The following is a 26,414-nucleotide window of genomic DNA, read 5'->3' as shown; positions in this document are numbered from 1 at the left end:
GAGCCAATTAAGTTCAGGAAATGGTTCCCTGCAGAGTGCATGCGGATCCCAGCTATTTTCTCAAGAAAAAAAAAAGAATCGTAAAGTTAGCATTTGTATGAAGACGCTGTGTTATTTAACCTAACACATATCTCCACTTGTTAGGTACGTAACTGGATAACTTGCCAGTATATATATACCACTAGCCTAATAGCCACCTAGCGATTCATTATTTTAAATATGCAAATTGAGTTTGTACTCCCTGGGGTACGCATAAGTGGCCCTACATACCATTCAGGTAATTGTTTTAACAACGTCTTTTTATGTGTATACAGATAACAGCTTTCTTTCTTCATGGTGCTTAATTGTTAGCTCAATAGACAATTAACCAAGCTTATAAACATGGAACGATGTGATTATTAATAGAAAACTAGCTTTCAGGCGTTTTGTATAAAACGGTTTACCATAAACAGTGAATTCAAATTATGATATAGCGTACGTGAAGTTCTGATTTAGTGAAAAATTTGATATTTTCAGTGATGACGAGAAAACCCACTTGTAGCCCAAAATAAACCATTAGAAAGGAACACTTTTACACCTATATGGCCAGGTGGGTTAAGGCGTGCGACTCGTAATCGGAGGGTCGCGAGTTCGCATCCCCGTCGCGTCAAACATGCTCGCCCTTTCAGCCGTGGGGGCGTTATAATTTGACGCTATTCGTTGGTAAAAAAGTAGCCTAAGAGTTGGCGGTGGGTGGTGATGACTAGTCGCTTTCCCTCTCGTCTTACACTGCTAAATTAGTGACGGCTATCGAATATAGCTCTCGAGTAGCTTTGCGCGGAATTCAAAAACAAATATACCTATATTAGAAAATATATTTAAACATCTAAGCACGCCCCTCTACATTCATACATTCGGTTACACAACCCCCTTCAAACATGTGGTCAGCTACTGGTCAGTTACCTCTTTCTTTCTTTGTGAACCTGACGATGACCGAGGAAGATCGAAATGTTGGTCGCTCCTCTACATAAAAATTTTTCTCAAACTAAACTAGCCGTTTTTACATACATAATTTGATATTTTGTTACTGCTTGAAGAATGCATATTAACTTTGGACAGTATTTTACCAAAACACGGGTTATGTTACACGAAGTTCATTAAATCCACTTGTTCTACGGATTGATGCACTGGAGGTATTTTATTCAAATGCTTAGCACTCAGCTGTATACGACACAGTTTCATATCCAATTTTTAACTAGCTTTAGGTCTTCTGCGTAACCACGACGATTCTTAATTTTCGCTAATTAATTAGCCTTTTCTGATTCGGCACGGCATGGCCATGTGGCTAGGACACTCGACTTGTAATCTGAAGGTCTCGCGTTCGAATCTCTGTCACCCCAAACATGCTTAGCTTTCAGCCGTGGGTGTGTTATAATGTGACGGTCAATCCCACTATTCGTCAGTAAAAGAGTAACCCAACAGTTGGCGGTGGGTGGTGATGACTAGTCGCCTTCTCTCTAGTGTTACACTGCTAAATTAGGGACGGCTAGCGCAGATAGCTCTCGAATAGTTTTGCGCGAAATTAAAAAAAAACAACTAAATCGAGAAAGTGATATGCAAAAAAAGCTTTAAAAAAGAAGTCTGATTCATTCAATTCCGTTTTTCTTTTGGCCAGACCATTGATTTCTATAATGTGAACTTTCCACTTCATACAATTAAGAGAAAGGCACATATAATCTCTCTCAAACATAGGAGAAAGGTACCGATCATAATACAGGACCAACGTATTGATTACAATCTTTAAGGAGAAGAGTGTCAACTATAACCCTAAGGTTTGAGATATTATCACAATCAGGAAGAGGGCACCAACCATAGGTTTGAGATATTATCACAATCAGGAAGAGGGCACCAACCATAGGTTTGAGAGATTATCACAATCAGGAAGAGGGCACCAACCATAGGTTTGAGAGATTATCACAATCAGGAAGAGGGCACCAACCACAGGTTTGAGATATTATCGCAATCAGGAAGAGGGCACCAACCATAGGTTTGAGATATTATCGCAATCAGGAAGAGGGCACCAACCATAGGTTTGAGATATTATCGCAATCAGGAAGAGGGCACCAACCATAGGTTTGAGATATTATCGCAATCAGGAAGAGGGCACCAACCATAGGTTTGAGATATTATCACAATCAGGAAGAGGGCACCAACCATAGGTTTGAGATATTATCACAATCAGGAAGAGGGCACCAACCATAGGTTTGAGATATTATCACAATCAGGAAGAGGGCACCAACCATAGGTTTGAGATATTATCGCAATCAGGAAGAGGGCACCAACCATAGGTTTGAGATATTATCACAATCAGGAAGAGGGCACCAACCACAGGTTTGAGATATTATCACAATCATGAAGAGGGCACCAACCATAGGTTTGAGAGATTATCACAATCAGGAAGAGGGCACCAACCATAGGTTTGAGATATTATCACAATCAGGAAGAGGGCACCAACCACAGGTTTGAGATATTATCACAATCAGGAAGAGGGCACCAACCACAGGTTTGAGATATTATCACAATCATGAAGAGGGCACCAACCATAGGTTTGAGATATTATCACAATCAGGAAGAGGGCACCAACCACAGGTTTGAGATATTATCACAATCAGGAAGAGGGCACCAACCACAGGTTTGAGATATTATCACAATCATGAAAAGGGCACCAACCATAGGTTTGAGAGATTATCACAATCAGGAAGAGGGCACCAACCATAGGTTTGAGATATTATCACAATCAGGAAGAGGGCACCAACCACAGGTTTGAGATATTATCACAATCAGGAAGAGGGCACCAACCACAGGTTTGAGATATTATCGCAATCAGGAAGAGGGCACCAACCATAGGTTTGAGATATTATCGCAATCAGGAAGAGGGCACCAACCATAGGTTTGAGATATTATCGCAATCAGGAAGAGGGCACCAACCATAGGTTTGAGATATTATCACAATCAGGAAGAGGGCACCAACCATAGGTTTGAGAGATTATCACAATCAGGAAGAGGGCACCAACCATAGGTTTGAGAGATTATCACAATCAGGAAGAGGGCACCAACCACAGGTTTGAGATATTATCGCAATCAGGAAGAGGGCACCAACCATAGGTTTGAGATATTATCGCAATCAGGAAGAGGGCACCAACCATAGGTTTGAGATATTATCGCAATCAGGAAGAGGGCACCAACCATAGGTTTGAGATATTATCGCAATCAGGAAGAGGGCACCAACCATAGGTTTGAGATATTATCACAATCAGGAAGAGGGCACCAACCATAGGTTTGAGATATTATCACAATCAGGAAGAGGGCACCAACCATAGGTTTGAGATATTATCACAATCAGGAAGAGGGCACCAACCATAGGTTTGAGATATTATCGCAATCAGGAAGAGGGCACCAACCATAGGTTTGAGATATTATCACAATCAGGAAGAGGGCACCAACCACAGGTTTGAGATATTATCACAATCATGAAGAGGGCACCAACCATAGGTTTGAGAGATTATCACAATCAGGAAGAGGGCACCAACCATAGGTTTGAGATATTATCACAATCAGGAAGAGGGCACCAACCACAGGTTTGAGATATTATCACAATCAGGAAGAGGGCACCAACCACAGGTTTGAGATATTATCACAATCATGAAGAGGGCACCAACCATAGGTTTGAGATATTATCACAATCAGGAAGAGGGCACCAACCACAGGTTTGAGATATTATCACAATCAGGAAGAGGGCACCAACCACAGGTTTGAGATATTATCACAATCATGAAGAGGGCACCAACCATAGGTTTGAGAGATTATCACAATCAGGAAGAGGGCACCAACCATAGGTTTGAGATATTATCACAATCAGGAAGAGGGCACCAACCACAGGTTTGAGATATTATCACAATCAGGAAGAGGGCACCAACCACAGGTTTGAGATATTATCGCAATCAGGAAGAGGGCACCAACCATAGGTTTGAGATATTATCGCAATCAGGAAGAGGGCACCAACCATAGGTTTGAGATATTATCGCAATCAGGAAGAGGGCACCAACCATAGGTTTGAGATATTATCACAATCAGGAAGAGGGCACCAACCATAGGTTTGAGATATTATCACAATCAGGAAGAGGGCACCAACCATAGGTTTGAGATATTATCACAATCAGGAAGAGGGCACCAACCATAGGTTTGAGATATTATCGCAATCAGGAAGAGGGCACCAACCATAGGTTTGAGATATTATCACAATCAGGAAGAGGGCACCAACCACAGGTTTGAGATATTATCACAATCATGAAGAGGGCACCAACCATAGGTTTGAGAGATTATCACAATCAGGAAGAGGGCACCAACCATAGGTTTGAGAGATTATCACAATCAGGAAGAGGGCACCAACCACAGGTTTGAGATATTATCGCAATCAGGAAGAGGGCACCAACCATAGGTTTGAGATATTATCGCAATCAGGAAGAGGGCACCAACCATAGGTTTGAGATATTATCGCAATCAGGAAGAGGGCACCAACCATAGGTTTGAGATATTATCGCAATCAGGAAGAGGCACCAACCATAGGTTTGAGATATTATCACAATCAGGAAGAGGGCACCAACCATAGGTTTGAGATATTATCACAATCAGGAAGAGGGCACCAACCATAGGTTTGAGATATTATCACAATCAGGAAGAGGGCACCAACCATAGGTTTGAGATATTATCGCAATCAGGAAGAGGGCACCAACCATAGGTTTGAGATATTATCACAATCAGGAAGAGGGCACCAACCACAGGTTTGAGATATTATCACAATCATGAAGAGGGCACCAACCATAGGTTTGAGAGATTATCACAATCAGGAAGAGGGCACCAACCATAGGTTTGAGATATTATCACAATCAGGAAGAGGGCACCAACCACAGGTTTGAGATATTATCACAATCAGGAAGAGGGCACCAACCACAGGTTTGAGATATTATCACAATCAGGAAGAGGGCACCAACCATAGGTTTGAGATATTATCGCAATCAGGAAGAGGGCACCAACCATAGGTTTGAGATATTATCACAATCAGGAAGAGGGCACCAACCATAGGTTTGAGATATTATCACAATCAGGAAGAGGGCACCAACCATAGGTTTGAGATATTACCACAATCAGGAAGAGGGCACCAACCATAGGTTTGAGATATTATCGCAATTAGGAAGAGGGCACCAACCATAGGTTTGAGATATTATCGCAATCAGGAAGAGGGCACCAATCATAGGTTTGAGATATTATCGCAATCAGGAAGAGGGCACCAACCATAATTTTTTATTCTAATAAACTACAAAGATTTGTACTTAAGCATTAAGACGGTTAATTTCAATTAAGGTCAAAGGGACTTCAACTACACCCATTATTAATCAAAAGCCATTACATTCAATAACTTTTATAATGTTTTTAATTGACAGAAAAAGTTTCAATTTTTTAAGACATTCACTTCCTATATAATACGACCTCTGAATAGCGTTTTAAAAATGTTTGAGGGCTCTCTGCATAATGAGATAAAAACAAAGAGACAATTTCTGATAAAGGAAAAGCGAGGTCTGAAGTGGGTAATTTCCTTAATATTGTATTTTTACCTTTTAAAGGTTTATTATTTCAAGCTGGCTTTGAAATCAAAGTTTATCGCCAGAATATCGTTAAAACTAGTAAATTTTGTGGCACATCTGTTGTTTAATTTCAAATCCTGCAGCTTTGTGTGTATAAGATTAGCTCTCGAAAGCTCAGCCAGTCTTTATTTGTTGACAAGTAATTTAAAATTAGCTTCCCAATTTTTCACTTATAAGCAAAAAAAATGCAGTTAATTCTCCAGAAACAGGTTATTAAAATGAAAAAAAAACATTAATGGCCAATAATGATACCTATGACACCTGTACTTACAGCAAAGCTACATGAGGCTATCTGCTGAGTCCACCGAGAGGAATCGAACCCCTGGCTGGAGTGTTGTAAATCCGTAGACTTACCTCTGTATTAGCGGGGGACAATATATGTTATACTGTGTGAAAGTATTTCTTTTGTTCTCGTGTTACCTTTTATCTAATATGAGTTGAACTGTGTGAAAGTATTTCTTTTGTTCTCGTGTTACCTTTTTATCTAATATAAATTGAACTGTGTGAAAATATTTTTTGTTCTTGTGTTACCTTTTTATCTCCCCTTCATAAAAAAAAAATGGGGAGGGAGAGAGTTAAAGAATGTAAGCATGTAAGATTTGTTGTACACTTAAGAAATTTGTGAATGAATGTGCCACGTTGAACTCCTGACCCTGAAAACACCGTATAAATCGAAGCAGAAGTGGTGAGAAGCGTCAGGTGAACATGGCTTTGACGACCAAGTTTACAGAAAAATAAAATGTAAAAATAAGCTAATTATGGTTGAGTGTGCTCATCTATCCCACACCACACTCACTTTACACTGGTGCTAGGGGTAGTGAGAGCACTGGGATTTAATGTTAAGCTCCAATAACAGAAATCGTTGCATAAGAGTGAGTATAATGATGACCACCGTCGATCGCTGAACGGTTATTTAAATCTCTCGGGAATTTATAGAGACAACGGCAGAATAAATGTGTCGTATGTAAGGTTAGTGTTAATAACAACCTAGCACATTGGTTTTATACTGTGATATCACCGTAAGGGAATCACGGTATTCACTTGTGACACAACTGTAATTTAATGTGTTATGCGATACAGCCAACACATAACAGATAAAAAATGTTTGACTGATGTAATTACGATTGTTATTGACACGATGAACCATAGATGGCGCTCTGAAGAGGTCTGCCATTTGTTGCCCAGATTGAATAAATCAGTTATTATTCCATCCTGAAGGTATTTATAGCTCGCTTACAGATACATTCGTTTGCATCGATATTTATAAATACCTCAGTTTGCTTCATGAGACCTATTTTCAACTGAAATAATAAAATATGTTGTTTTTCCGCATATATTAATCCCGCCAATTTCGCAAGACAATCTGTAATGGTGTGACCAGTATATGTTATTTATTTCTATTGTATATTATTCTTTATTAATGTGTAAGTCTCTATAGAATTACAGCAATTGAAAATAAAGAAAGCTTCCAACACCATTAATATTTAGAATCGAAGGAATTTATTTATTCTAGGTTACGAAGTTATTACTGACCGTTTTGTTAACGTTCATGGAAATTTCAGTTTGACCATTTTGCTAATAAATAATAATATCATTTGGAACAGATAATTGAAGCTGGAAACTGAATTAAACAACAACAACAACAACAAAAAGACAACAAGGGAAGACCTCTTCTAACATGGTTGGTTATACTTTGCGCCCAATGTCAGTATATACATATGTTAGTAAATAGTTATAATAATGTACTATAACTTACATCAGTCGTATACAATACGGCCAACCCGTAATCTGAGGGTCGCGGGTTTGAATCCCTATCACATTAAACATGCTCGCCCTTTCAGCCATGGGGGCGTTATAATATTTCAATCAATCCCACTATTTGTTAGTAAAAAGAGTTGTCCAGGAGTTGGCGGTTGGTGGTAATGACTAGCTGCTTTCACTCTAGTCTTACACTGCAAAATTAGGAATGACTAGTGCAGACAGACCTTGTGTAGCTTTGCGCGAAACTCAAAACAAACAAATTAATCAATACTATAAAACAATGATGGAAGTTTGTATAAAACCGAGATATTTATTATTAGGTTTTAAGTAAAAAAAAAAAAGAAAAAAGACCATTGCCAGTATTTTTCATTGTTTATTAGCTCATACGGAAAATTTCTGTGCTCATAACAATCGAAATCGTTGGGGATATTACATCTGTAAAACTTGTTCGAAACGCACACGTCAAACCAGGAAGCAGCCAAGGAAAGAAACGTATATTAGTACTTTTTAGCTATTAATGCTTGTGTTGTACGAAGGACCTCAAACAAACCCTGTTCGTACAAATATCATTTGGTTTCTCTCTAAATTTTTTCCATAACTTGAAAGTAATTAAAAATTATTTTTCATGTTTCGAATTTTTTAATATTCTCACTTTAATAATTTTATTATTATTGTTTTAATTTAGCGCAAAACTACACAAGGGTTACATGCGCTATCAGTCCCTAATTTAGCAGTGTAAGACTAGAGAGAAGGCAGCTAGTCATCACCACCCACCGCCCACTCTTGGGCTATTCTTTTACCAACGAATAGTGGGATTGATTATCACATAATAACTCCTCCACGGCTTAAAGGGAGGGCATGTTTGGTGCGACGGGGATTCGAACTACGACCCTCAGATTACGACTCGAACACCATAACCCACCTGACCATGCCGGGCCTAATAAATTTTAACCCTCAGCGTTTTACACTATAGAGTAGTAACTATTTCAGAATTAATTTTAGTGAATATTAACAACTATTGTGTTGTGTTCACAAGTTATACGTTTTTCTCTCATGCATTCGTAAGTTCTTGAGAATCATATGTAATTTAGTGTTTATTACTGATTATCTGTACAAAAATCATGTTCATAGAGCCACAAATTACCATCTACTCGCATGGAATCTAAACATATGCATTTAGCTGTCATTGCTTCTGTCCGACATTGTGTTGTCGAATGTTTCCAAGAGCTTTCCCTTTCCACGGTTACTCTGGGAGAGTTCTACGGTCACTTAAGCATTTCAAAAGAGGCACCTGTATTACCTTTAGAAACGCCCTTTTTGGCTGCACCAAGTTATGAACCTTAATAGCGTGATGAAGCAAACACGATATGTTGTCGGAGGTGGTTTAATTATACTGTGACTACCAATCCATCGTTACCATGGTAACAAAGACGGGCGTGGCAAGATGTCCAATATCAGATTATTCATACCTTTAGATGTACGTGATAAACATTATTCGTACATAAAGAAGTGTATGCTTGTGTTGTAGACTGAATAAATGTGATAGATGCTAACAACAACTTACAGCCACAGGGTTTAGTATGGATATAGAAAATGTAACCCACAGTTTGGTTATGAATGTAAAACTTATATTTATTAAATTTATAGTACTTTATAACAAACACTTAACTGGTTTTATGCAAACAGTTTATTTACTAAGGGTCTAAATCTTTTTTTACGGTGGTTTATAAAGCTCAGGTGCTAATGATTTATTTTCCAGTTACGTATATAACCGATAATATTGATAAAAGCGAAACTGATTTAGTGGCTTGTAATCGTTACATGTTTTTATTTTATGACAGCGCATGTTCCTTGTTAGATCAGTATATTAAATAAACCACATTAAATACTGGTTTAATTATTAGTTCTAATCTATAGATGTTGCTTTACTGGATCAGGAATTATTGATAACTATAGGAATATGTTCTTCGTTTCTTCTAAACCTCATTTAGTGTGTTCCATAAAAAAGGTGGATAAGCCGTCAGGCGCGCACAACACGCCTTGGTATCCTAAACGCTTTGATATTCTAAATGAATTTGCTTCTTCTTTGTTTTAGAACATCTTCTATGCCAACTATATAAATCAATATTCCCAATTATCAGAGTCACCCCGGTCTGACAGCGGGAAGTCTACGGACTTAGAACCCTACAATTCGGTGTTCGATTCTTCACGGTCGACACAGGAGATGACCCAATGAGGTTTTGTTTTAAAACAAACGTTTATCCTTATAGTTTTACCTAATTTTGTATCATATTCTAGATCACTCCCAACATAACTATTTTAAACAATATTCTCACGTATTATTTCGGCGATAAAAGATTTTCTAATTTTCATTGAGTTTATTTTTTTTAAGTTACGATATTTTAAAATATAATTTTTTCTATTTTTTTTTCTTTGAGAATTGTGTTTTCAGTATTTGTAGATTCAGTCTTTGTGTAACATGGTTTTGCCACTTCCAATTCACTTTTTGTCCCTTATTCACCGGCCTGGCATGGCCAGGTGGATTAAAGAATTCGACTCGTAATCTGAGGGTTGTGGTTTCGAATCCCCGTCACACCAAACATGATCGACCTTACAGCCGTGGAGGAGTTATAATGTGACAGTCAATCCCACTATGCGTTGGTAAAAGCCATGCGCTGGCGGTAGGTGATGATGACTAGCTACCTTCCTTCTAGTCTTCCACTGCTAAATTAGGGACGGCTAGCGCAAATAGTCCTCGTGCAGCTTTACGTGAAATCGAAAAACAAATAAACCCTCATCCACCTTCATTTTCGGAATTCCTAATAAAAACACCTAAATTATTTTATTGCGTAGTGAAAACTATCTCGTAGATGGTTGTTATTGGCTAACATAGATTTCATCTTTATTACAATACTTAGGTCTTGAACCTCAGATGCTATACTGAATTTTTATATGTTTAACTTTTCAACTGAAATTTTTGTTTAAATATCTCATCCTTTCAGAAGAAATAACTAACTATACATTGTTTTCAAGACCTTAAAGAGATGGATTTGATGAATACTAGAAAGCTTACAGATTACTCCCTGAAAAATAGAAATAAAATATAGCTAAAACAGATTATGATAATGAAAAGAAATATAGCTAAAATACATCACACCATAATAATAAAAAAGGAATATAGCTGAAACAGATTACACCATATAGTAGAAAATAAATATAACTAAAATACATTACACCTTGAGAATAAAAAATGAGCATTTAGCTTAGCTAAAACAGATTACACCATGTAGTAGAAAATAAATATAACTAAAATACATTACACCATGATAATAAACAATGAATCTAGCTGAAACAGTTTACACCATATAGCAGAAAATAAGTATAACTAAAATACATTACACCATGATAATAAACAATGAATCTAGCTAAAACACATTACACCATATAGTAGAAAATAATATAACTAAAATACATTACACCTTGATAATAAAAAATGAATATTGCTGAAACAGATTACACCATGATAGTAGAAAATAAATATAATTAAAATACATTACACCTTGATAATAAACAATGAATCTAGCTGAAACAGATTACACCATGATAGTAGAAAATAAATATAGCAAAAATACATTACACCATGATAATAAAAAATGAATATAGTTGAAACAGATTACACCATATAGTAGAAAATAAATATAACTAAATACATTACACCATGATAATAAAAAATTGAATCTTGCTGAAACAGATTACACCATGATAGTAGAAAATAAATATAACTAAAATACATTACACCTTGATAATAAACAATGAATCTAGCTGAAACAGATTACACCATGATAGTAGAAAATAAATATAGCAAAAATACATTACACCATGATAATAAAAAAGGAATATAGCTGAAACAGATTACACCATGATAGTAGAAAATAAATATAACTAAAATACATTACACCTTGATAATAAAAAAGGAATATAGCTGAAACAGATTACACCATGATAGTAGAAAATAAATATAACTAAATACATTACACCTTGATAATAAAAAAGGAATATAGCTGAAACATATTACACCATGATAGTAGAAAATAAATATAACTAAATACATTATACCAACGTAATGAAAAGCTTGGGTGGTATTATTTTCTTCGTATTGAAGGTAATTAAACTGTAATATTTCAGATTTTCCTAACGTTCACTTGTATCACTTTAACCAAGTATACTGACCAGCAAAAAATGATTGGGAAGGAAATACGATAATTCTAGATACTTGAAAGGGTAGTCAATTATTAGGTGTGTACTGATAGCTTTTACCCTTGGGTGACATGACAGCAATCACCTTTTCTTCATATCTTATTTGATTTCCGACCAACAATGTAACTTCCTCAGACTCATACTTAGCTAACTTGTAGATACTGCACACTGTTTTCAGATGTAGGATGTTGTTACGGAGGGTGAGATTAAGAAAAATCTGTAAAGGTAAAATAGTGGCAAGTGTCTTAATGTTATACTGTTTAATACACCCGAAGCAGAAGTGTTTAACTTATGGTCATGCCAGTTGATCACAGTTTAATATTTTGCCTCTCTCTGTCTTTAACTAATACATATCTATTTATGTTTCTATTTACATTATTATTTATTTATGTACCAAGCACTTTTTGCTACTGTGTTCAATGGTTCCCCAGTAGTTCAATGGCAAGTTTACGGACTTCCAACGCTAAACTCTGGGATTAGATTCCCTGAAATATAGAAAGCAGATAGTCTACTTTGGAATTTCTCTAAAACAAGCATACAAAAATATATAGCATTTAGTTTGTGATATTATCAATTTCGAAATAAATTGCATTATCTATCTTCAATATGTAATATAAGTAGCTTTAACTTATGTTAAAGTAATGCCTGTTTTTAGAAATATGTAGGGGCACTAACTGTACTGAGTGATTTGCTATTTAATAACACTTTCGTTAGATACAAATTTTGTTTATCATGGTTTAGTTTCGCATTTGTTGTATATTTAAAAAACAACAACTGCTTTTTAAACTCTGTTTGTAGCAAAAAATTGTCAGTTGTTTCATATGTGCAGGAAGTTAGTTGCATTCTTTAAATGCAGGCCCGGCATGGCCAGACGGTTTAGGCACCCGACTCGTAATCAAAGGGTTATGGGTTCGAATCCCTATCACACCAAACATGTTCGCTCTTTCAGCCGTGAGGGTGTTATAATGTGAGGGTCAATCCCATTATTCGTTGGTAAAAGAGTACCCCAAGAGTTGACGGTGGGTGGTGATGACTAGCTGCCTTCCCTCTCGTCTTACACTGCTAAATTAGGGACAACTAGCGCATATATCCCTCGAATAGCTTTGCGCGAAATTCAAAACAAACCATACTTTAAAAAAGTACTTTTGTATGCTAATACAGTGGCAAAGTTACACTAGGGCTATCTGCATTAGCCGCCACTAATTTAGCAGCGTAAGACTAGAGGAAAGACAGCCGACTTTTGGGATGCTTTTTTTTTTTTTTTACCAAAGAATAGTAGGAATGACTGTAACATTATAACGTCCTCACGGCTGAGAGGGAGAGCATGTTTGGTGTGACGGGGAATCGAGCCCGGGACCTTCAGATTACGAGTCGAGCGTCATAACCACCTGGTCATACTGGGCTCATTTATTTAGAATGCACTGAATATCGTGAGCGAACTAGCATTGAACTTTATTGTTTATAAGTATATTTTTATAACTTAAATACCATAGGTAATAAGGATTGTCTTTGTTAATTGGTAATCGGAACGGTTAAATTAGATGACGTATAAGACATTATATATTTTTCTTACAGTGTATTGAATCGGGTAAATGAGTTGTATAGCGAAAGTCGAACATCATATTTAGATCTAAAACTAAGTTTTTCTTTGTTATTTGTTTACCTATTGGTGTAACTTAACATTTTATGTATCTTATATAGAAATGATGATCGTTTTATTGTAACCCATTCATTCAGTAACGGATGTAAGTAATAGGCTACGTATTCTTACCCTCAGTGTTATTACTGCACGAGGAATCTAATATACACTCGACAAAAGCAAACAAACAGACAAAAAATAATCGCACGAGAAAGTTTTGGTAACATTAAAACTATTGATTTATAAAATCAGTTCATTTGGCCTTTATTACGTGACCTGACATGGCCTGATGATTACGTTGCTCGATTTGTAACCGGCTCCGAACGAGCTCGCTCTTTCATCCATAAAGTGTTTTTATAAGTGACGATCAGTTCCAGTATTTGGTTGCTGTTGATTTGAATTAAACACAAACATACACAATGGGCTATCTGTAATTTGTCCATCACGGGTACCGAAACCCGGATTTTAGCGTTGAAAGTCCGCAAACATACCGCTGTGCATTATTCGTTGGAAAACCAGTCAAATAAATGCGGTGGGTGATGTTGGTCGGCTAGCTTACTTCTTTCTTCTCCATGTTATCACTTGACAATTAGAGACAATAAACACAGACACCTCTCGAGCTGCTTTGCGTGAAAGTTCAACAGACAAACAAAACAAACTTCTAGCTGTATTGAAGATGTTGAGGTACTAAATAATGACTATTAATAAAAAACATTTCGCTTTTCTTCGTCCAATCATATTACAGTTCAATCAACCTATTTTTGAACAAACCTATCGATGTGATGTGCTTAACTAATCTTTTCTTCGGCAATTTATCACACCCTTTTGAAAAAATCTAAGAACACCAAGTTCACACCCCCTTGTCCGTGCCCATATAACAGGAAAAAAGGTAATTACTTAGTAAGACGCGATTTTAATTACGTGAATTCACGATGGCCTTGAGTTAATATTATTACATTTCCTTAACTGATTTTGTAAAGTTTATTTTATCAGATTCTTTATTTTGTTTTTTCCACTAACTAATTTCCAGAGCAACTCTTGTCACCCAATTTAAACAGAAGTAAAGTCAACAACTTTACCATCTTAAGGCACCAGCCCCATTGTCTATTGGCTTACCTAAAATAATAGTGAGAATGGCTCACTATATCCCTTTTTGACCCTCTTTAAGATCTTATCTGGCGCTTACGCTTTATATATTTTTAATCTTGTCACGTTTTTGTTTATTACATAGAGATTTATATATGCATGGTTCAAGTGAACTATAATATTTCAGGGTCAGAAATATGGCTAACATTTTATTTTGTAGAAACTGAAGAGAAGCCATATCATCTCATAGCCTTCAACAAAAAACCTTGCCAGCCCCATATTTGGACATTTTGCTTATGTTTATAATTAAAATATCAGTCAACTGCTTTTAATAAACCATTTTTGGATTTATTAAGAACGTTTTTAACGAAATCCCTACCTTTCTGATCGATTTAAAAAATATTTCAACCAATCTGACAGTCTAAACTTCCTAAACGCATCCTTATGCCTTTAGTAAGTTAATTTGGTTTGATGTTCCATAAGATTCTTGTCTACGAACTCATCTATCATGAATTTAAATCAGTTTAGTAGAGAAAAGTAGTCAAAATCTGTCCGAAGACACATTTTAACTCGCCGTCCCAATTCATTAACAACATAGCGATAAAATTTGTTTCCTAAAAAGTTAACAACTAAAACACAACTTATTTTAATATCAACCTGTATCAAAGCATCAGATTTAATTAATGATCCCTCTTCTACAAATGTTTCACACTTGTTTCAATACTTGCTGTCACATCTTCATTAGTGGTTAGCAATATATACAACAAATAATTCATTTTAGTTTTTTTTTTACCGTTTGCTACAGAAAAACCAACCTGAATCACTTCAGGAAAGCTCTTTCCGTCACAAAGTCTTAATTAATGTATCTAAAACCTGAATTTATTGCATCAGTATTTTACTGATGCCAACCCTGATTTTGTTATACAGTTTCTCGTTGACATCATTTTTATGACCAGGTGTCTTTCAGAAGCTGCAGATTAAAACCATTTTACCCTTGTAACCATCGATCGTAACCCATATTAGAAGAACCTCTTGACCACCATTGTTATGCATTCAATCTTAACAGCTTCCAGTTCATCCTTTTTATAAAGAGCTAACCCAATCAGGAGATCTTTTAAAAGCATTAAATAACTCATACCTTGGAAGTTCCAAATGATTCCTCTCCTACCATAGAATACCTCTTTTAAAAAATCTATCTCTATTGAATAACTTATAACTTTGAAGCTACAAATCAATCCTTTTATCACTGTTGACAGCTAACCAAGTTTCAGAAATTTCCTCGAATCGTATTCTTCCTTTTCAACTTCCTTTTCTTCCTTTTGTAGCTCAACAGTTCTGCCACGTTCAAACTCTGTCAACGTTTTAGTCTTTGACATGTTTTTTACCCAATGTAACACAGGAGATGTCAGTGGGAAATGTTGACAACGCTAATGCTTAAACACAAATGAATAAATTTCTTTACGTGTTTACCGATTAACATTTCCTTTCAGTGTGGTCTCAAATTTTTGACCAGCTATTATTTAGGCTAATTTCATAGTGTTCAGATTTTCCTTATTAAATGCTGAAAAAGTTTTTTTTTTATTTTCCCTTTTCTTATTTTCATCTTTCAAAGCACTAATCAAATAGGTGGTTGAGTCTAACAACGCAAAATGCATATTTTGTCTTTGACCAGCAGTGTATCTATACACATATGTATATACATTTGCTTGCACATATCCACCTATGTTTACTTAATATTTAAACATATCCCACACCTTTTGACAAAACTATTTGAAATTTGGCATGAAGAAAGTTTCTAAACAGGGACGAAAGTGTCCCAGAAATAACGGTCATAGTGTTTGGAACTTTCAGGTGTGATTGTACTGATTTATTTGATTGGAATGTACGGAGCTCTTCAAAGAATAATTTAAATTCAGATCATGGAAAATTTTAAAACGTTAGGCCGCTATACGTAAGCTAAAGAGGCTCGGAAGGGTCTCTAGGGTTATGAACAATAACATGGGCATGAAAGAGATCGTTGAAAGTAAGCTTCTTTAGCTTCTTAAAATTATCTCGCTAGGACCACCAAATGGGGAATAAAGGGGGGTTCTGGGGAACTCGTGCTTGACTGAAAGAATTTACTTGAAATTTGGAGCATGGCCAGGTAGTTAGGGCGCTCTACTCGCAACCTGAGGGTCGCGGGTTCGATCCCTGTCACACCAATATTCTCGCCCTTTCAGCCATGGGGGCGTTATTATATGATGGTCAATCCCGCTAATCGTTGGGTAAAAGAGTAGCCCAAGAGTTGGTGGTAGGAGAAGATGACTAACTGCCTTCCCTCTAGTATTCACTACCTACCACCTTCGTCTAGCTTTGCGCGAAATATATATACAAAAAACACACACTTGTAAACTGAGAATGTTTTGCGCAGTTGTCGTTTCCTGTGATTTTCACGAGTTATTAATTTCATGTAGAGATTAGGTGTAATGACCAGACCTGTTTATCTCTTGTCTAGACCCGGATATGATTAGACTAATCAATGAAATGTTTTAATGCTAACGATACTTCCATCCACCGCAGAGAATATATGAACCCACATATACTGATGGAGAATTATTTTGACCTGTTTTCTATACTCCAATGTTCTCTGTCTCTTCACGATAGTACAAGATCTTAACGACACTGTGACTGAATACGATCGTGTATATTGTATTGAAAACTACGTGAACATTTTCATCGAATATGTATCGTTACCAATCGATGAGGAATGATACATTTTTCAGGAAAGGTTCTAACTGAATAGGAATGTGCGTTTAATATTGTCACTTATACGAGACATAAACAGTTATGTGTATGTATGGTGGAGCTAAAAATACAGAGAAAAGGAGAACGGAGAAAATTTGAAATTAATGTTATACATACACGCCACACATGTACACACATAGATTTTATGTAATAGGGATCGTTTGAGATACAAGTTTAATTTTATTAGTACGTATCAACTACTTTTATTGTGCAACATAGTGGAAGTATTTTGAGTTTTGCGAATTGCATATGGTAATTTTACAAATTAAAAGTAGAAGTTTTGTTTTTCTTTAGAATTAAGCCCAAAGCTACACAATGGGCTATCTGTACTCTGCCCACCACGGGTATCGAAACCCGGATTTTAGCGTTGTAAGTCCGCAGACATACTGCTGAGCAACTGGAGGGCTTTTCTTGATGACTTTAGTGCTGGTGGTGTTAAGAAATTTCTAGGAATATCTGTGACTTGGTGACGTCGTGGTCTGGTAAGACCTCTTGTTAGGACACTCGTTAAGTACCTGAGGGTAGCGCATCCGAATTTCCGTTGCCACACATGCTCGCTCTTTCAAAAGTGGGGGCGTTATAATGTATCAGTCCAAGAGCTGGTGGTGAGTGGTGTTCACTAACCGCCTTTCCTATAGTCTATCGCTTCAAAGTTCGGGACAACTACCGCAGATAGTCCTCGAATATCTTTGTGCAAAATTTAGCAAAGAAATAAACAATTTGTGACGTCATGGAATTGTAACATTCATTTGATGTGATGTACAACAATACCTCCACTTTTCTTCTCAAATCGTTTGTTTACTGACCTATCCAAGTTTGTCTTGAGAAATGCAATGAACGAAAGATTAATGGAAGAGAAATTATTGTTTTAATACATTGTGAAAACTGTAAAAAGGCTACGTAGACTAGCTGACCCTAATTTCGAATTGATAGACTGAAGGAAAGGCAACTAGTAAACAGCACTTATCACTACATTTTGAGCTATGCCTTTTCGAAAGAGTAGTGATAATTCGCCGTCACATTAATGCAGCATTTCCATAGCCCCAAAGTGCAGAGGGCGTTTTAGAAAAACCGATGTATTATAGTACGAATATGCTAACCACTCGCCCACACCCAGCCTGTTAATGTAAATAGATTGTTTATTGTGATTCGTGATATTACTAACTGTATTATTTTTATCTACCGTTTTTAAAAGAATCTTTTGGCACCGAGTTCTTTGAATTTCAGGTCAAGTACCGGATATCCTTCCCAGTTAGTGTCTGTAAAATCAAAATAAGTGCTCGAAGAAATGTTAAAAAAATAACGTTTTTTTATTACTTCCATTTCTGTGAATTCACCATTTGTTCACAACGTTAGGCATAGGAAATGTTCACAAGCGTTATTATTTCTTTTGCAAAATGTTTGAAGAACCATTTTTCTCTTCTCGTAACATTATACACGTAAATACGCACGCGCATACACGTGCAAAAACTTACACATTTATATTTGTAAATATACATACATACTTATTTATACATATATAATTTCCAAATGTATTTAAAAGGGGAAAACTGTACTTCGATGACAAACTTTCATGTCAGGTAGAAACTTCGATCTCAAGGCAATAGTATTTACTTTGAGAGCAACCTGCAAAGATTAGGATGAAATTGATTACTTCTTGACGGGGATGAAACCGTGCCATCATTCAGATCTGCATGTTAATCGGACCAATTAACAGTGTACACTGAAGAACAAACATGCATGCAAATACCAACTAAACCGAACATAACTTCTTTAAAAAAAAACAAAAAAACCCAACAACACTATACGAAGAAAGTGCTAGCGTACTTTGTATAGTGTTCACATTTCAAAGTTGTTCTTTGAAGATGATTGAAAGGCAGTTCGATTTTCAATACAGTGGTCTAGGGTTTCCTAGAAAAGACGCATGTAAAGTTAATAAGAATAGGCCATAAATCTTTTGTCAAAGAGTACTGTCCCATCCTTTTGAGAAGAAAATCTGAGTGGTCAGCACGTTCTTTGAGGATATCTTCTTGTGTGGCCTACCACGTGGTGGTGTCCACTAGATACCTGATGGACCTTTGGTGTATTACGCTAAGATTTTCAAGACTGCAAAATTATATTTTGAACGTTATACTTTTTTGGCCTTTGTTTTTTAATTTCGCGCAATTTCTACTCAAGGGCTATCTCCGCTAGCCGTCTCTAGTTTAGCAGTGTAAGACTAGAGGGAAGGCAGCTAGTCATCACCACCTATGGTCAATTCTTGGGCTAGTCTTTTACCAACGAATAGTGAGATTGACCGTCACATTTTAACGCTCTCACGGCTGAAAATGCGAGCATGTTTGGTTTGGTGGGGATTCGAATCCGCGACCCTCATATTGCGAGTCGAGCGCCCTAACCACCTGGCCATGCCGGGTTTCTCCTACGTTATAGTATAACTGCACTATGAACGAATGATTTTCTTCCCGGTTCTAATACTTCAAGATAGAAGGCTGAAAACTGTGTTATTACTGTGTTTATTTGTTGTTAAGCACAAAGCTATACTATGACCTATCTGTGCTTGCCCACCATGGGCATCAGAAGCCGATTTCTAGCGTTGTTAAGTCCGCAGACATATCGATGTACCACCGGGGATGGGGCATGTGTTACATTATATTTAATACATTCTAAATAGTTTAAATATATTCTACTTTTACCATACAATTGTGTTACCATATGATTATTCAATTTTTATAGATTTTTTTACTGTAAACTATTTTTGTATTTTAAATGCTTAGGCTTTTGCATTAATTTTGTCTTCTCGTTACTAGCTCAGCATTATTTGATTCTTTCTAACGAATTTAGCGTACGGTTAATATAAACGAGGTATAAGTAAGTTGAAAATATCTTGAATGAATTGGTGTAATAATAATAAACAAATAAAGTATACGTTTTATATCCAAACAGGTAAAAAAAATGACATTAGATGACAAAGACGTAAAGAAAGCACTGTTTAATGCTTAAAAAAATATAACCAGCGGGAATGGTCTAGTCTAGCTGTTAGTACGTGGAAGAAGAGATTAAAAGGTGTGAAGGTTCGAGTTGTGATGTGTCACCGAGCACGCTATGCACTTTCAGTTATGACAGCTTTGCAATCGTGATAATTAATTCTGCTATTCGGTTAAGTATAGTCTTATAAACAGGGAATACCAATGACTGATTAGCTACCCTTTAGTCAATAGTTCCAAAACTGCTATGGTTGAAACTTGGAGTGCTAGATGACATTGAAAATACTAACTATTAAAGAAATGTACAAGCTATAAAGTGTTATACTGAGAAAAAAAAATTGGGAAAATGACGTTCTGGAGGAGTAAAATTAAAAACAAAACATAACTTTGTACTATATATAAATTTCTTTCTTATTAGCATTTTTTTAAGAAACAGTGTAGAAATGTTTAGTTTCTCAATACTGATTTTTTTTTTCCATATCACAGTCTTCAGAAATGTTATGGCAATTTTTTTTTCGTCTCTACGAATTGGTCTTAACGAAAATCAAGAAAAAAACTATTTTGATCTGTTTGTTTGTGATTAAGCAGTAAGTACACAATTGGCTATCTGTGATCTTCCCACCACGGGTATCGAAACTCAATTTCTAGCGTTGTAAGTCCGCAGACGTACCGCAGTACCACAGGGGAAGGGGCAAAAATTTTGAATATGTGTACACGGTATGTTGGATTAGGGTTAAAACAAAAACAACAAACATTAAATAATGTCTGTTTTCGTTCAAACGCAAAGATGCGCAGTGAGCTAGTTTCACTGTAGTCGCCAGAGAGATCGAAGCCAGAAATGTAGTGTTATGCATATAGTTTAGGTAATGGGAAAATAAACGCTTTAGAAAATCTTAAGGATTAAGGAAACTTTTTGTACAAATTTCACCAGTGAATAATAAAGAAAAAGAAGGTAACTTAGAACAAAACAATTCTGTATACTTATTTAATAAATTTTTGTTTGTTTGTTTGTTTGGAAATTTCGCACAAAGCTACTCGAGGGCTATCTGTGCTAGCCGTCCCTAATTTAGCAGTGTAAGACTAGAGGGAAGGCAGCTAGTCATCACCACCCACCGCCAACTCTTGGGCTACTCTTTACCAACGAATAGTGGGATTGACCGTCACATTATACACCCCACGGCTGGGAGGGCGAGCATGTTTAGCGCGACGCGGGCGCGAACCCGCGACCCTCAGATTACGAGTCGCACGCCTTACGCGCTAGGCCATGCCGGGCCATTTAATAAATTAATATTCAGCTTTTCGGATGTTTGTTTTGTTTGTTTTGTAATTTCGCACAAAGCTACTCGAGGGCTATCTGTGCTAGCCGTCCCTAATTCAGCAGTGTAAAACTAGAGGGCTAATTCAGCAGTGTAAAACTAGAGGGAAGGCAGCTAGTCATCACCATCCACCGCCAACTCTTGGGCTACTCTTTTACCAACGAATAGTGGGATTGATCGTCACATTATAACGTCCCCACGGCTGAAAAGACGAGCATGTTTGGTGTGACCGGGATGCGAACCCGCGACCCTCAGATTACGAGTCGCACGCCTTAACACGCTTGGCCATGCCGGGCCCTTTTCGGATGAAAGTGTAGACTACGATGTTCCATTTTAAGTACGAAATAATATTCTGTAAGTTTAACGCAACGCAGGTTCTTGTCAATTTGTGAGGAGAACCATCATTTCTGCTCCGATGTAATCTCAGACTGAGTTTCTTTATATATCACAAGTTGTAGAAGTAAACAACTCGCTAAGTTTCAGTAAAAAAAAATCGAATCAAGTGGACTTACCATTTCATTCGTTGAGCACTATCAGTGGGGAAATAAAAAACGTTAGTTTGTACTTGAAAACACTCCTGACACACATGGGCTGGGCGTGACCCATTGGTTAGCGTGCTTGGACTGTGATCTGAGTAACTTTCTTGGGCTAACAACGCGCTACAGACACACTTGGGAGCTGCGGATTGATTATTAGAGTGAAAATGAAACCCCACTATTTGTTAAGATAGAAGAGCATCGCAAGAGGGGTGGCTATGCGCAGATAGCCCTTTCTGTAGCTTTGCGCAAAAAAATTCTCAAAACAAACAACGATGGTGAGACACACGCTAACGATTATAGAACCAAACCAATGTGATTTTTTTTTTTTTTTTACATAACAGAGGAAGTAAAATACTATTTGTTTTGATATTAAAGCTTGGAACAGGATACCTATTCTCATGTGTTTGTTTAAAAATAAGCACAAAATACACAATAGGCTATCTCTGCTCTGGCCACTACGGGTATTGAAACCCGATTTTTAGCAGTGTGAGTTCGCAGACATACTGCTGCGCCACTAGGTGGCGATTAATAAGAATACACATCTGTTTGAAAATAAACCAAGATGGTTTCAATATCTTTCTGGAACTGTGCTTGAATGTTAACATAGCGCATATGGGCATACTAACTTCATACTTGTGTGTTGTTTAACATGATTTGTATGTAATTAACTCTGATATGTATATATATATATATATCATATAGATATGTGTATGTGTTTGTACACGTCACTACTTCCTGCCCAAAGCTAAATACACGTGGACAACGTTAATTGGTTAATTGAGTCAGTGTTAAAATGACAGGATTGAGAGATTTTAAGACGCACTAAAAAAAATCCCCTCGTTAAGGGGATAGTGTAGGGTAGGGTTGATCGTTGTCGCGTGACGCTGTGAGACATGCCACCCACAGTGGTATGTAGGCTGCAGGATGACAAGAGACGAATGTACTTTCAAGGAGAGTCTCCGTGGACCCATTTTAAGCTGGTTGGGTCCGCGAATTTGTACATTACGTCTCTCACTGCGATGGGCATCACAGCGTCGAACTACTGTGCTCCTTGTTCGTCGAGCGATGTTTTATTGACATTGTCATTTTAGTTTAAATGCCAAAACCTGAGGCGCCCATGAATAATTTTGGAAGTTGAACCAGAGGAATCCGAGAAAAAATAAATAATCAACAACAACTTTTGGACAGCTTGTTAGTCTTAATATAAACGTAGTATTTACCAGCTATGAATAACGCAGTCGTTGAATCTAAGTATTCTATGCCAGACTATCATCTGTTTTCCAGCAGAGTTAACACAGAGGAGTGACTTGAAAAAAAACAAAAAAAAAACCTCTCCTCTACCGAGAGTTTTGTTTATTTTGTTGACAATTGATGGGTTAATAAACTCTGAGTTAAAAAGTTTTAAATTTAGTTTTTATTTTTCTATGTGTTGCAGGACCCCGGATGCGAAAGCTGAAAACTAAAAAGAAATCTCCGGACGAGAAGCGGCCGAGAACCGCTTTCACCGCAGACCAGTTGGCCCGTTTAAAGCAGGAGTTTCAGGAGAATCGATATCTGACGGAGAAACGGCGTCAAGATTTAGCGCAAAAGCTTCAACTGAAAGAATCCCAGATTAAGATCTGGTTTCAAAACAAGCGCGCTAAAATTAAAAAGGCCAACTGTGAAAAAAATCCACTAGCTCTACAACTAATGGCGCAAGGCCTGTATGACCACAGTACCGTTCCCGTCCGTAACGAGGGCGACGAAGACGGAGATTCGAGCAATTCCACGTGAATATATCGCCCAAACAACGAAGTCACAAAATGATTTTTGTTTGTTTGTAAAGAACGACTTATTAAACCGTTTATTCTTTATACAGTTTCGTATTTTACGTAGCAAGCAAGTTCTTTTTGGGATGTTTGACCTTGGTCATGTAAAATGTTTCCAGTCTAGCCTAACATTAATTTACAGGAAACAGTGATTATGTTCGTGTTGGAAAGACTAGTTGCGTACCATGATTTGTGTTGAGCTAAGTTTAATATGTATATAAACCGTGAAGGAACTATTTAGATATTATAAGGAAAACAATAGTTTTGCTATTATAAAATTGTACAAGTTTGTTCTTCACCAAAAGTCTTGTAGTTTTATTCACACACACGCTAAATGAATTAAATCGTCTAAGTCATTTATTGGTAGACTAGAATTTACCTGTAAACGTACATAATAAACCGCAAGAGATTTCTCGATATATGTATTCTATGGTGATGTAAGTGATAACAAAAAGCATTGTCTCGAGGGATATGCACTTTTGAAATATTAATACGTATTTATTGTGCAATAGGCTGTGCCATACACCAGGTTTAGCCTTTACGGTAAACTGATCAGTGAAAAATGTTTTGTAAATAATTGTTTTTTTTTGCTGAAGTAAACAAACAGAGATTTAATTTACTTTGATTATGAGTAATAAATAGAGCTTGGAACAAAGTAATTAAATGTTCATTCTCAGATTTACTGAGGTTTTTCGTGCAAGACAAGGAAACGATTATATATTTATGGAATCTTCATTTCGATCTTTTTACAAACTCCCGATAACACTGGAGTCAATTAAATGTAATTCATACAGTTGTTTCCTCAAAAACTCAACGTCTTCTACTGGTTTCAAAAACGTGTTAATATGAAAAATATTATTCGAATAAGCAGGGTCAGGATAGCGCAATTTTGGGCCTTTTTTAAATATCGGAACTTTTTAATTTTAGTAATATTAACACAATAATGCAAAAAAAGAAAATAATCGGTGGATCAAAGAAAATTCGAATTTTTACCCTCCGGGAAATCAAGATGTATTTCATTCCAATGAAGAATGATAGTCTTAAGTACTAGTTTTGCAACGCAACATACAACATTTCTAAATGTTGACAAAAAGTAAAGTTTTAATTTTAAAGAGGCACAAAATTTATTATAAGTGGTCTAGCCTCTCGTATAAATACCCTAATATAGACGGCAGGGGGCGCTGATATGCACTCGTGTTTTGACTCTTCACAATCAATGAGTTTTGGATAACAGTTCGTTGGGAATCACGTGGTGCATCTTAAACTGGTTCCCCCAAACAAATCTTTATACAAAACTCACTGGGGCCGTGATTGAGCACGTGTCAGATTGACTTTAAAAATGAAAAGTGTTACCAATCCTTCATTTGTCACAGGATAACTGTATAATTTCCATCCCAGAAGACTTCTTTTTTTGACTAACAAGCGTGTGGTATATCATATAAAAGCTGAAAAGGGACATTTAATAGTGATTGGGAGGCTATTAATGTGTTTTGTATACTTGAATGAGTGGTCCCTAATTTTTTATGCTATAAAATGTGTTTCGTTAGTTTCTTAAACCTACAGTTTAAACACCTAACTTCTTCATGTAAAGGTCAAAATCGGATTAATTAGCACATATAAGATATAAAGCTTATAATAATGAATCAGTACATCAACTATTTACGTAATTGAGCTTTATGTTTTAGTGATATCACGAAAAAAAAAAACACTTCTTCTCTTATAAAACCCATTCGTACAAAGAAAGGCGTGCACAATACAGATCAAAATTTATTGTATATTGTATATGCCTTGAACACTACAATCTTCACTTAAATACGATATTAATTGTCTTTCTGGTATACAGGTGTAACACAGAATATAGCCTTAAACTAACAGTGCACGTGATGTCTGTGTATTCACGTATCTGTAGCATAAAACATGACTTAAGAATTTATTAAAAGCTTCATGTTGCACGTGCTATTTGCTAAGTTCAAGATTCAGTATTTTAGATAACCGAAAGCTCGTTTCTATGGTAACTGATTATCTGACAAAAAAGTTCTGTAAATTGGAGCAAAGCTTGATTAAGTTTCGCTTGAAAGACGAAACGATTTTGAAGCCCTATTAGTTTCCATCTTTGATGAAATTATCTACTTCGTAGGCTAGGAATAGCATATTTACTGTATATAAACACTCAAGAGAGAGTGCCTCCAAGGTGTAAATAATATTATGTCGAAAATGATTTTGTTAATTTGTATGTATATAACCAAATCACTCATTTTGGTAAGCATAATAAAAAAAATTAATCACATCAAATGTTGTTTCATTTCTTTTTAACTAATAAACTGACAACTCAGTTTACTGATAGATATTGCTCTTTCTACTTCAACTGTTTTTATTCAGTTATTCTTCAAGTCAAAATCTTACCAAAGATGAGAAAAATAAATGTCTATTTCTAGCATTCTACTCTTACCAATAATTCAAACTGTCCAATGATTGATCGTTCAGAAAAGACAATCCTTGAAACACATTGAGTGGGTAAATATTCAAACGAGTAACAGGTACTAATGACTAAAACACGTA

The 26,414-nt window shown here is 36.4% G+C and overlaps 1 protein-coding gene across 1 annotated transcript in view; it reads left to right on the top strand.

Annotated features, from left to right (window-relative positions):
* LOC143224767 (homeobox protein engrailed-like) overlaps positions 1–26,136 on the top strand; it is a 47,895-nt gene extending 21,759 nt beyond the window's left edge. Inside the window, exon 2 of the mRNA XM_076453040.1 lies at positions 23,483–26,136. Within this exon, the coding sequence (XP_076309155.1) occupies positions 23,483–23,820 (338 nt within the window). The 3' untranslated portion in view covers positions 23,821–26,136. The remainder of the gene's footprint in view (positions 1–23,482) is intronic.
* The last annotated feature ends 278 nt before the right edge of the window (positions 26,137–26,414 follow it).

This window comes from Tachypleus tridentatus, chromosome 9, assembly GCF_004210375.1.
Source record: "Tachypleus tridentatus isolate NWPU-2018 chromosome 9, ASM421037v1, whole genome shotgun sequence".
NCBI classification, from domain to species: domain Eukaryota; kingdom Metazoa; phylum Arthropoda; class Merostomata; order Xiphosura; family Limulidae; genus Tachypleus; species Tachypleus tridentatus.
Note: the sequence above shows the minus strand (reverse complement) of the source record. Positions and strands in the feature narration are given on the sequence as shown.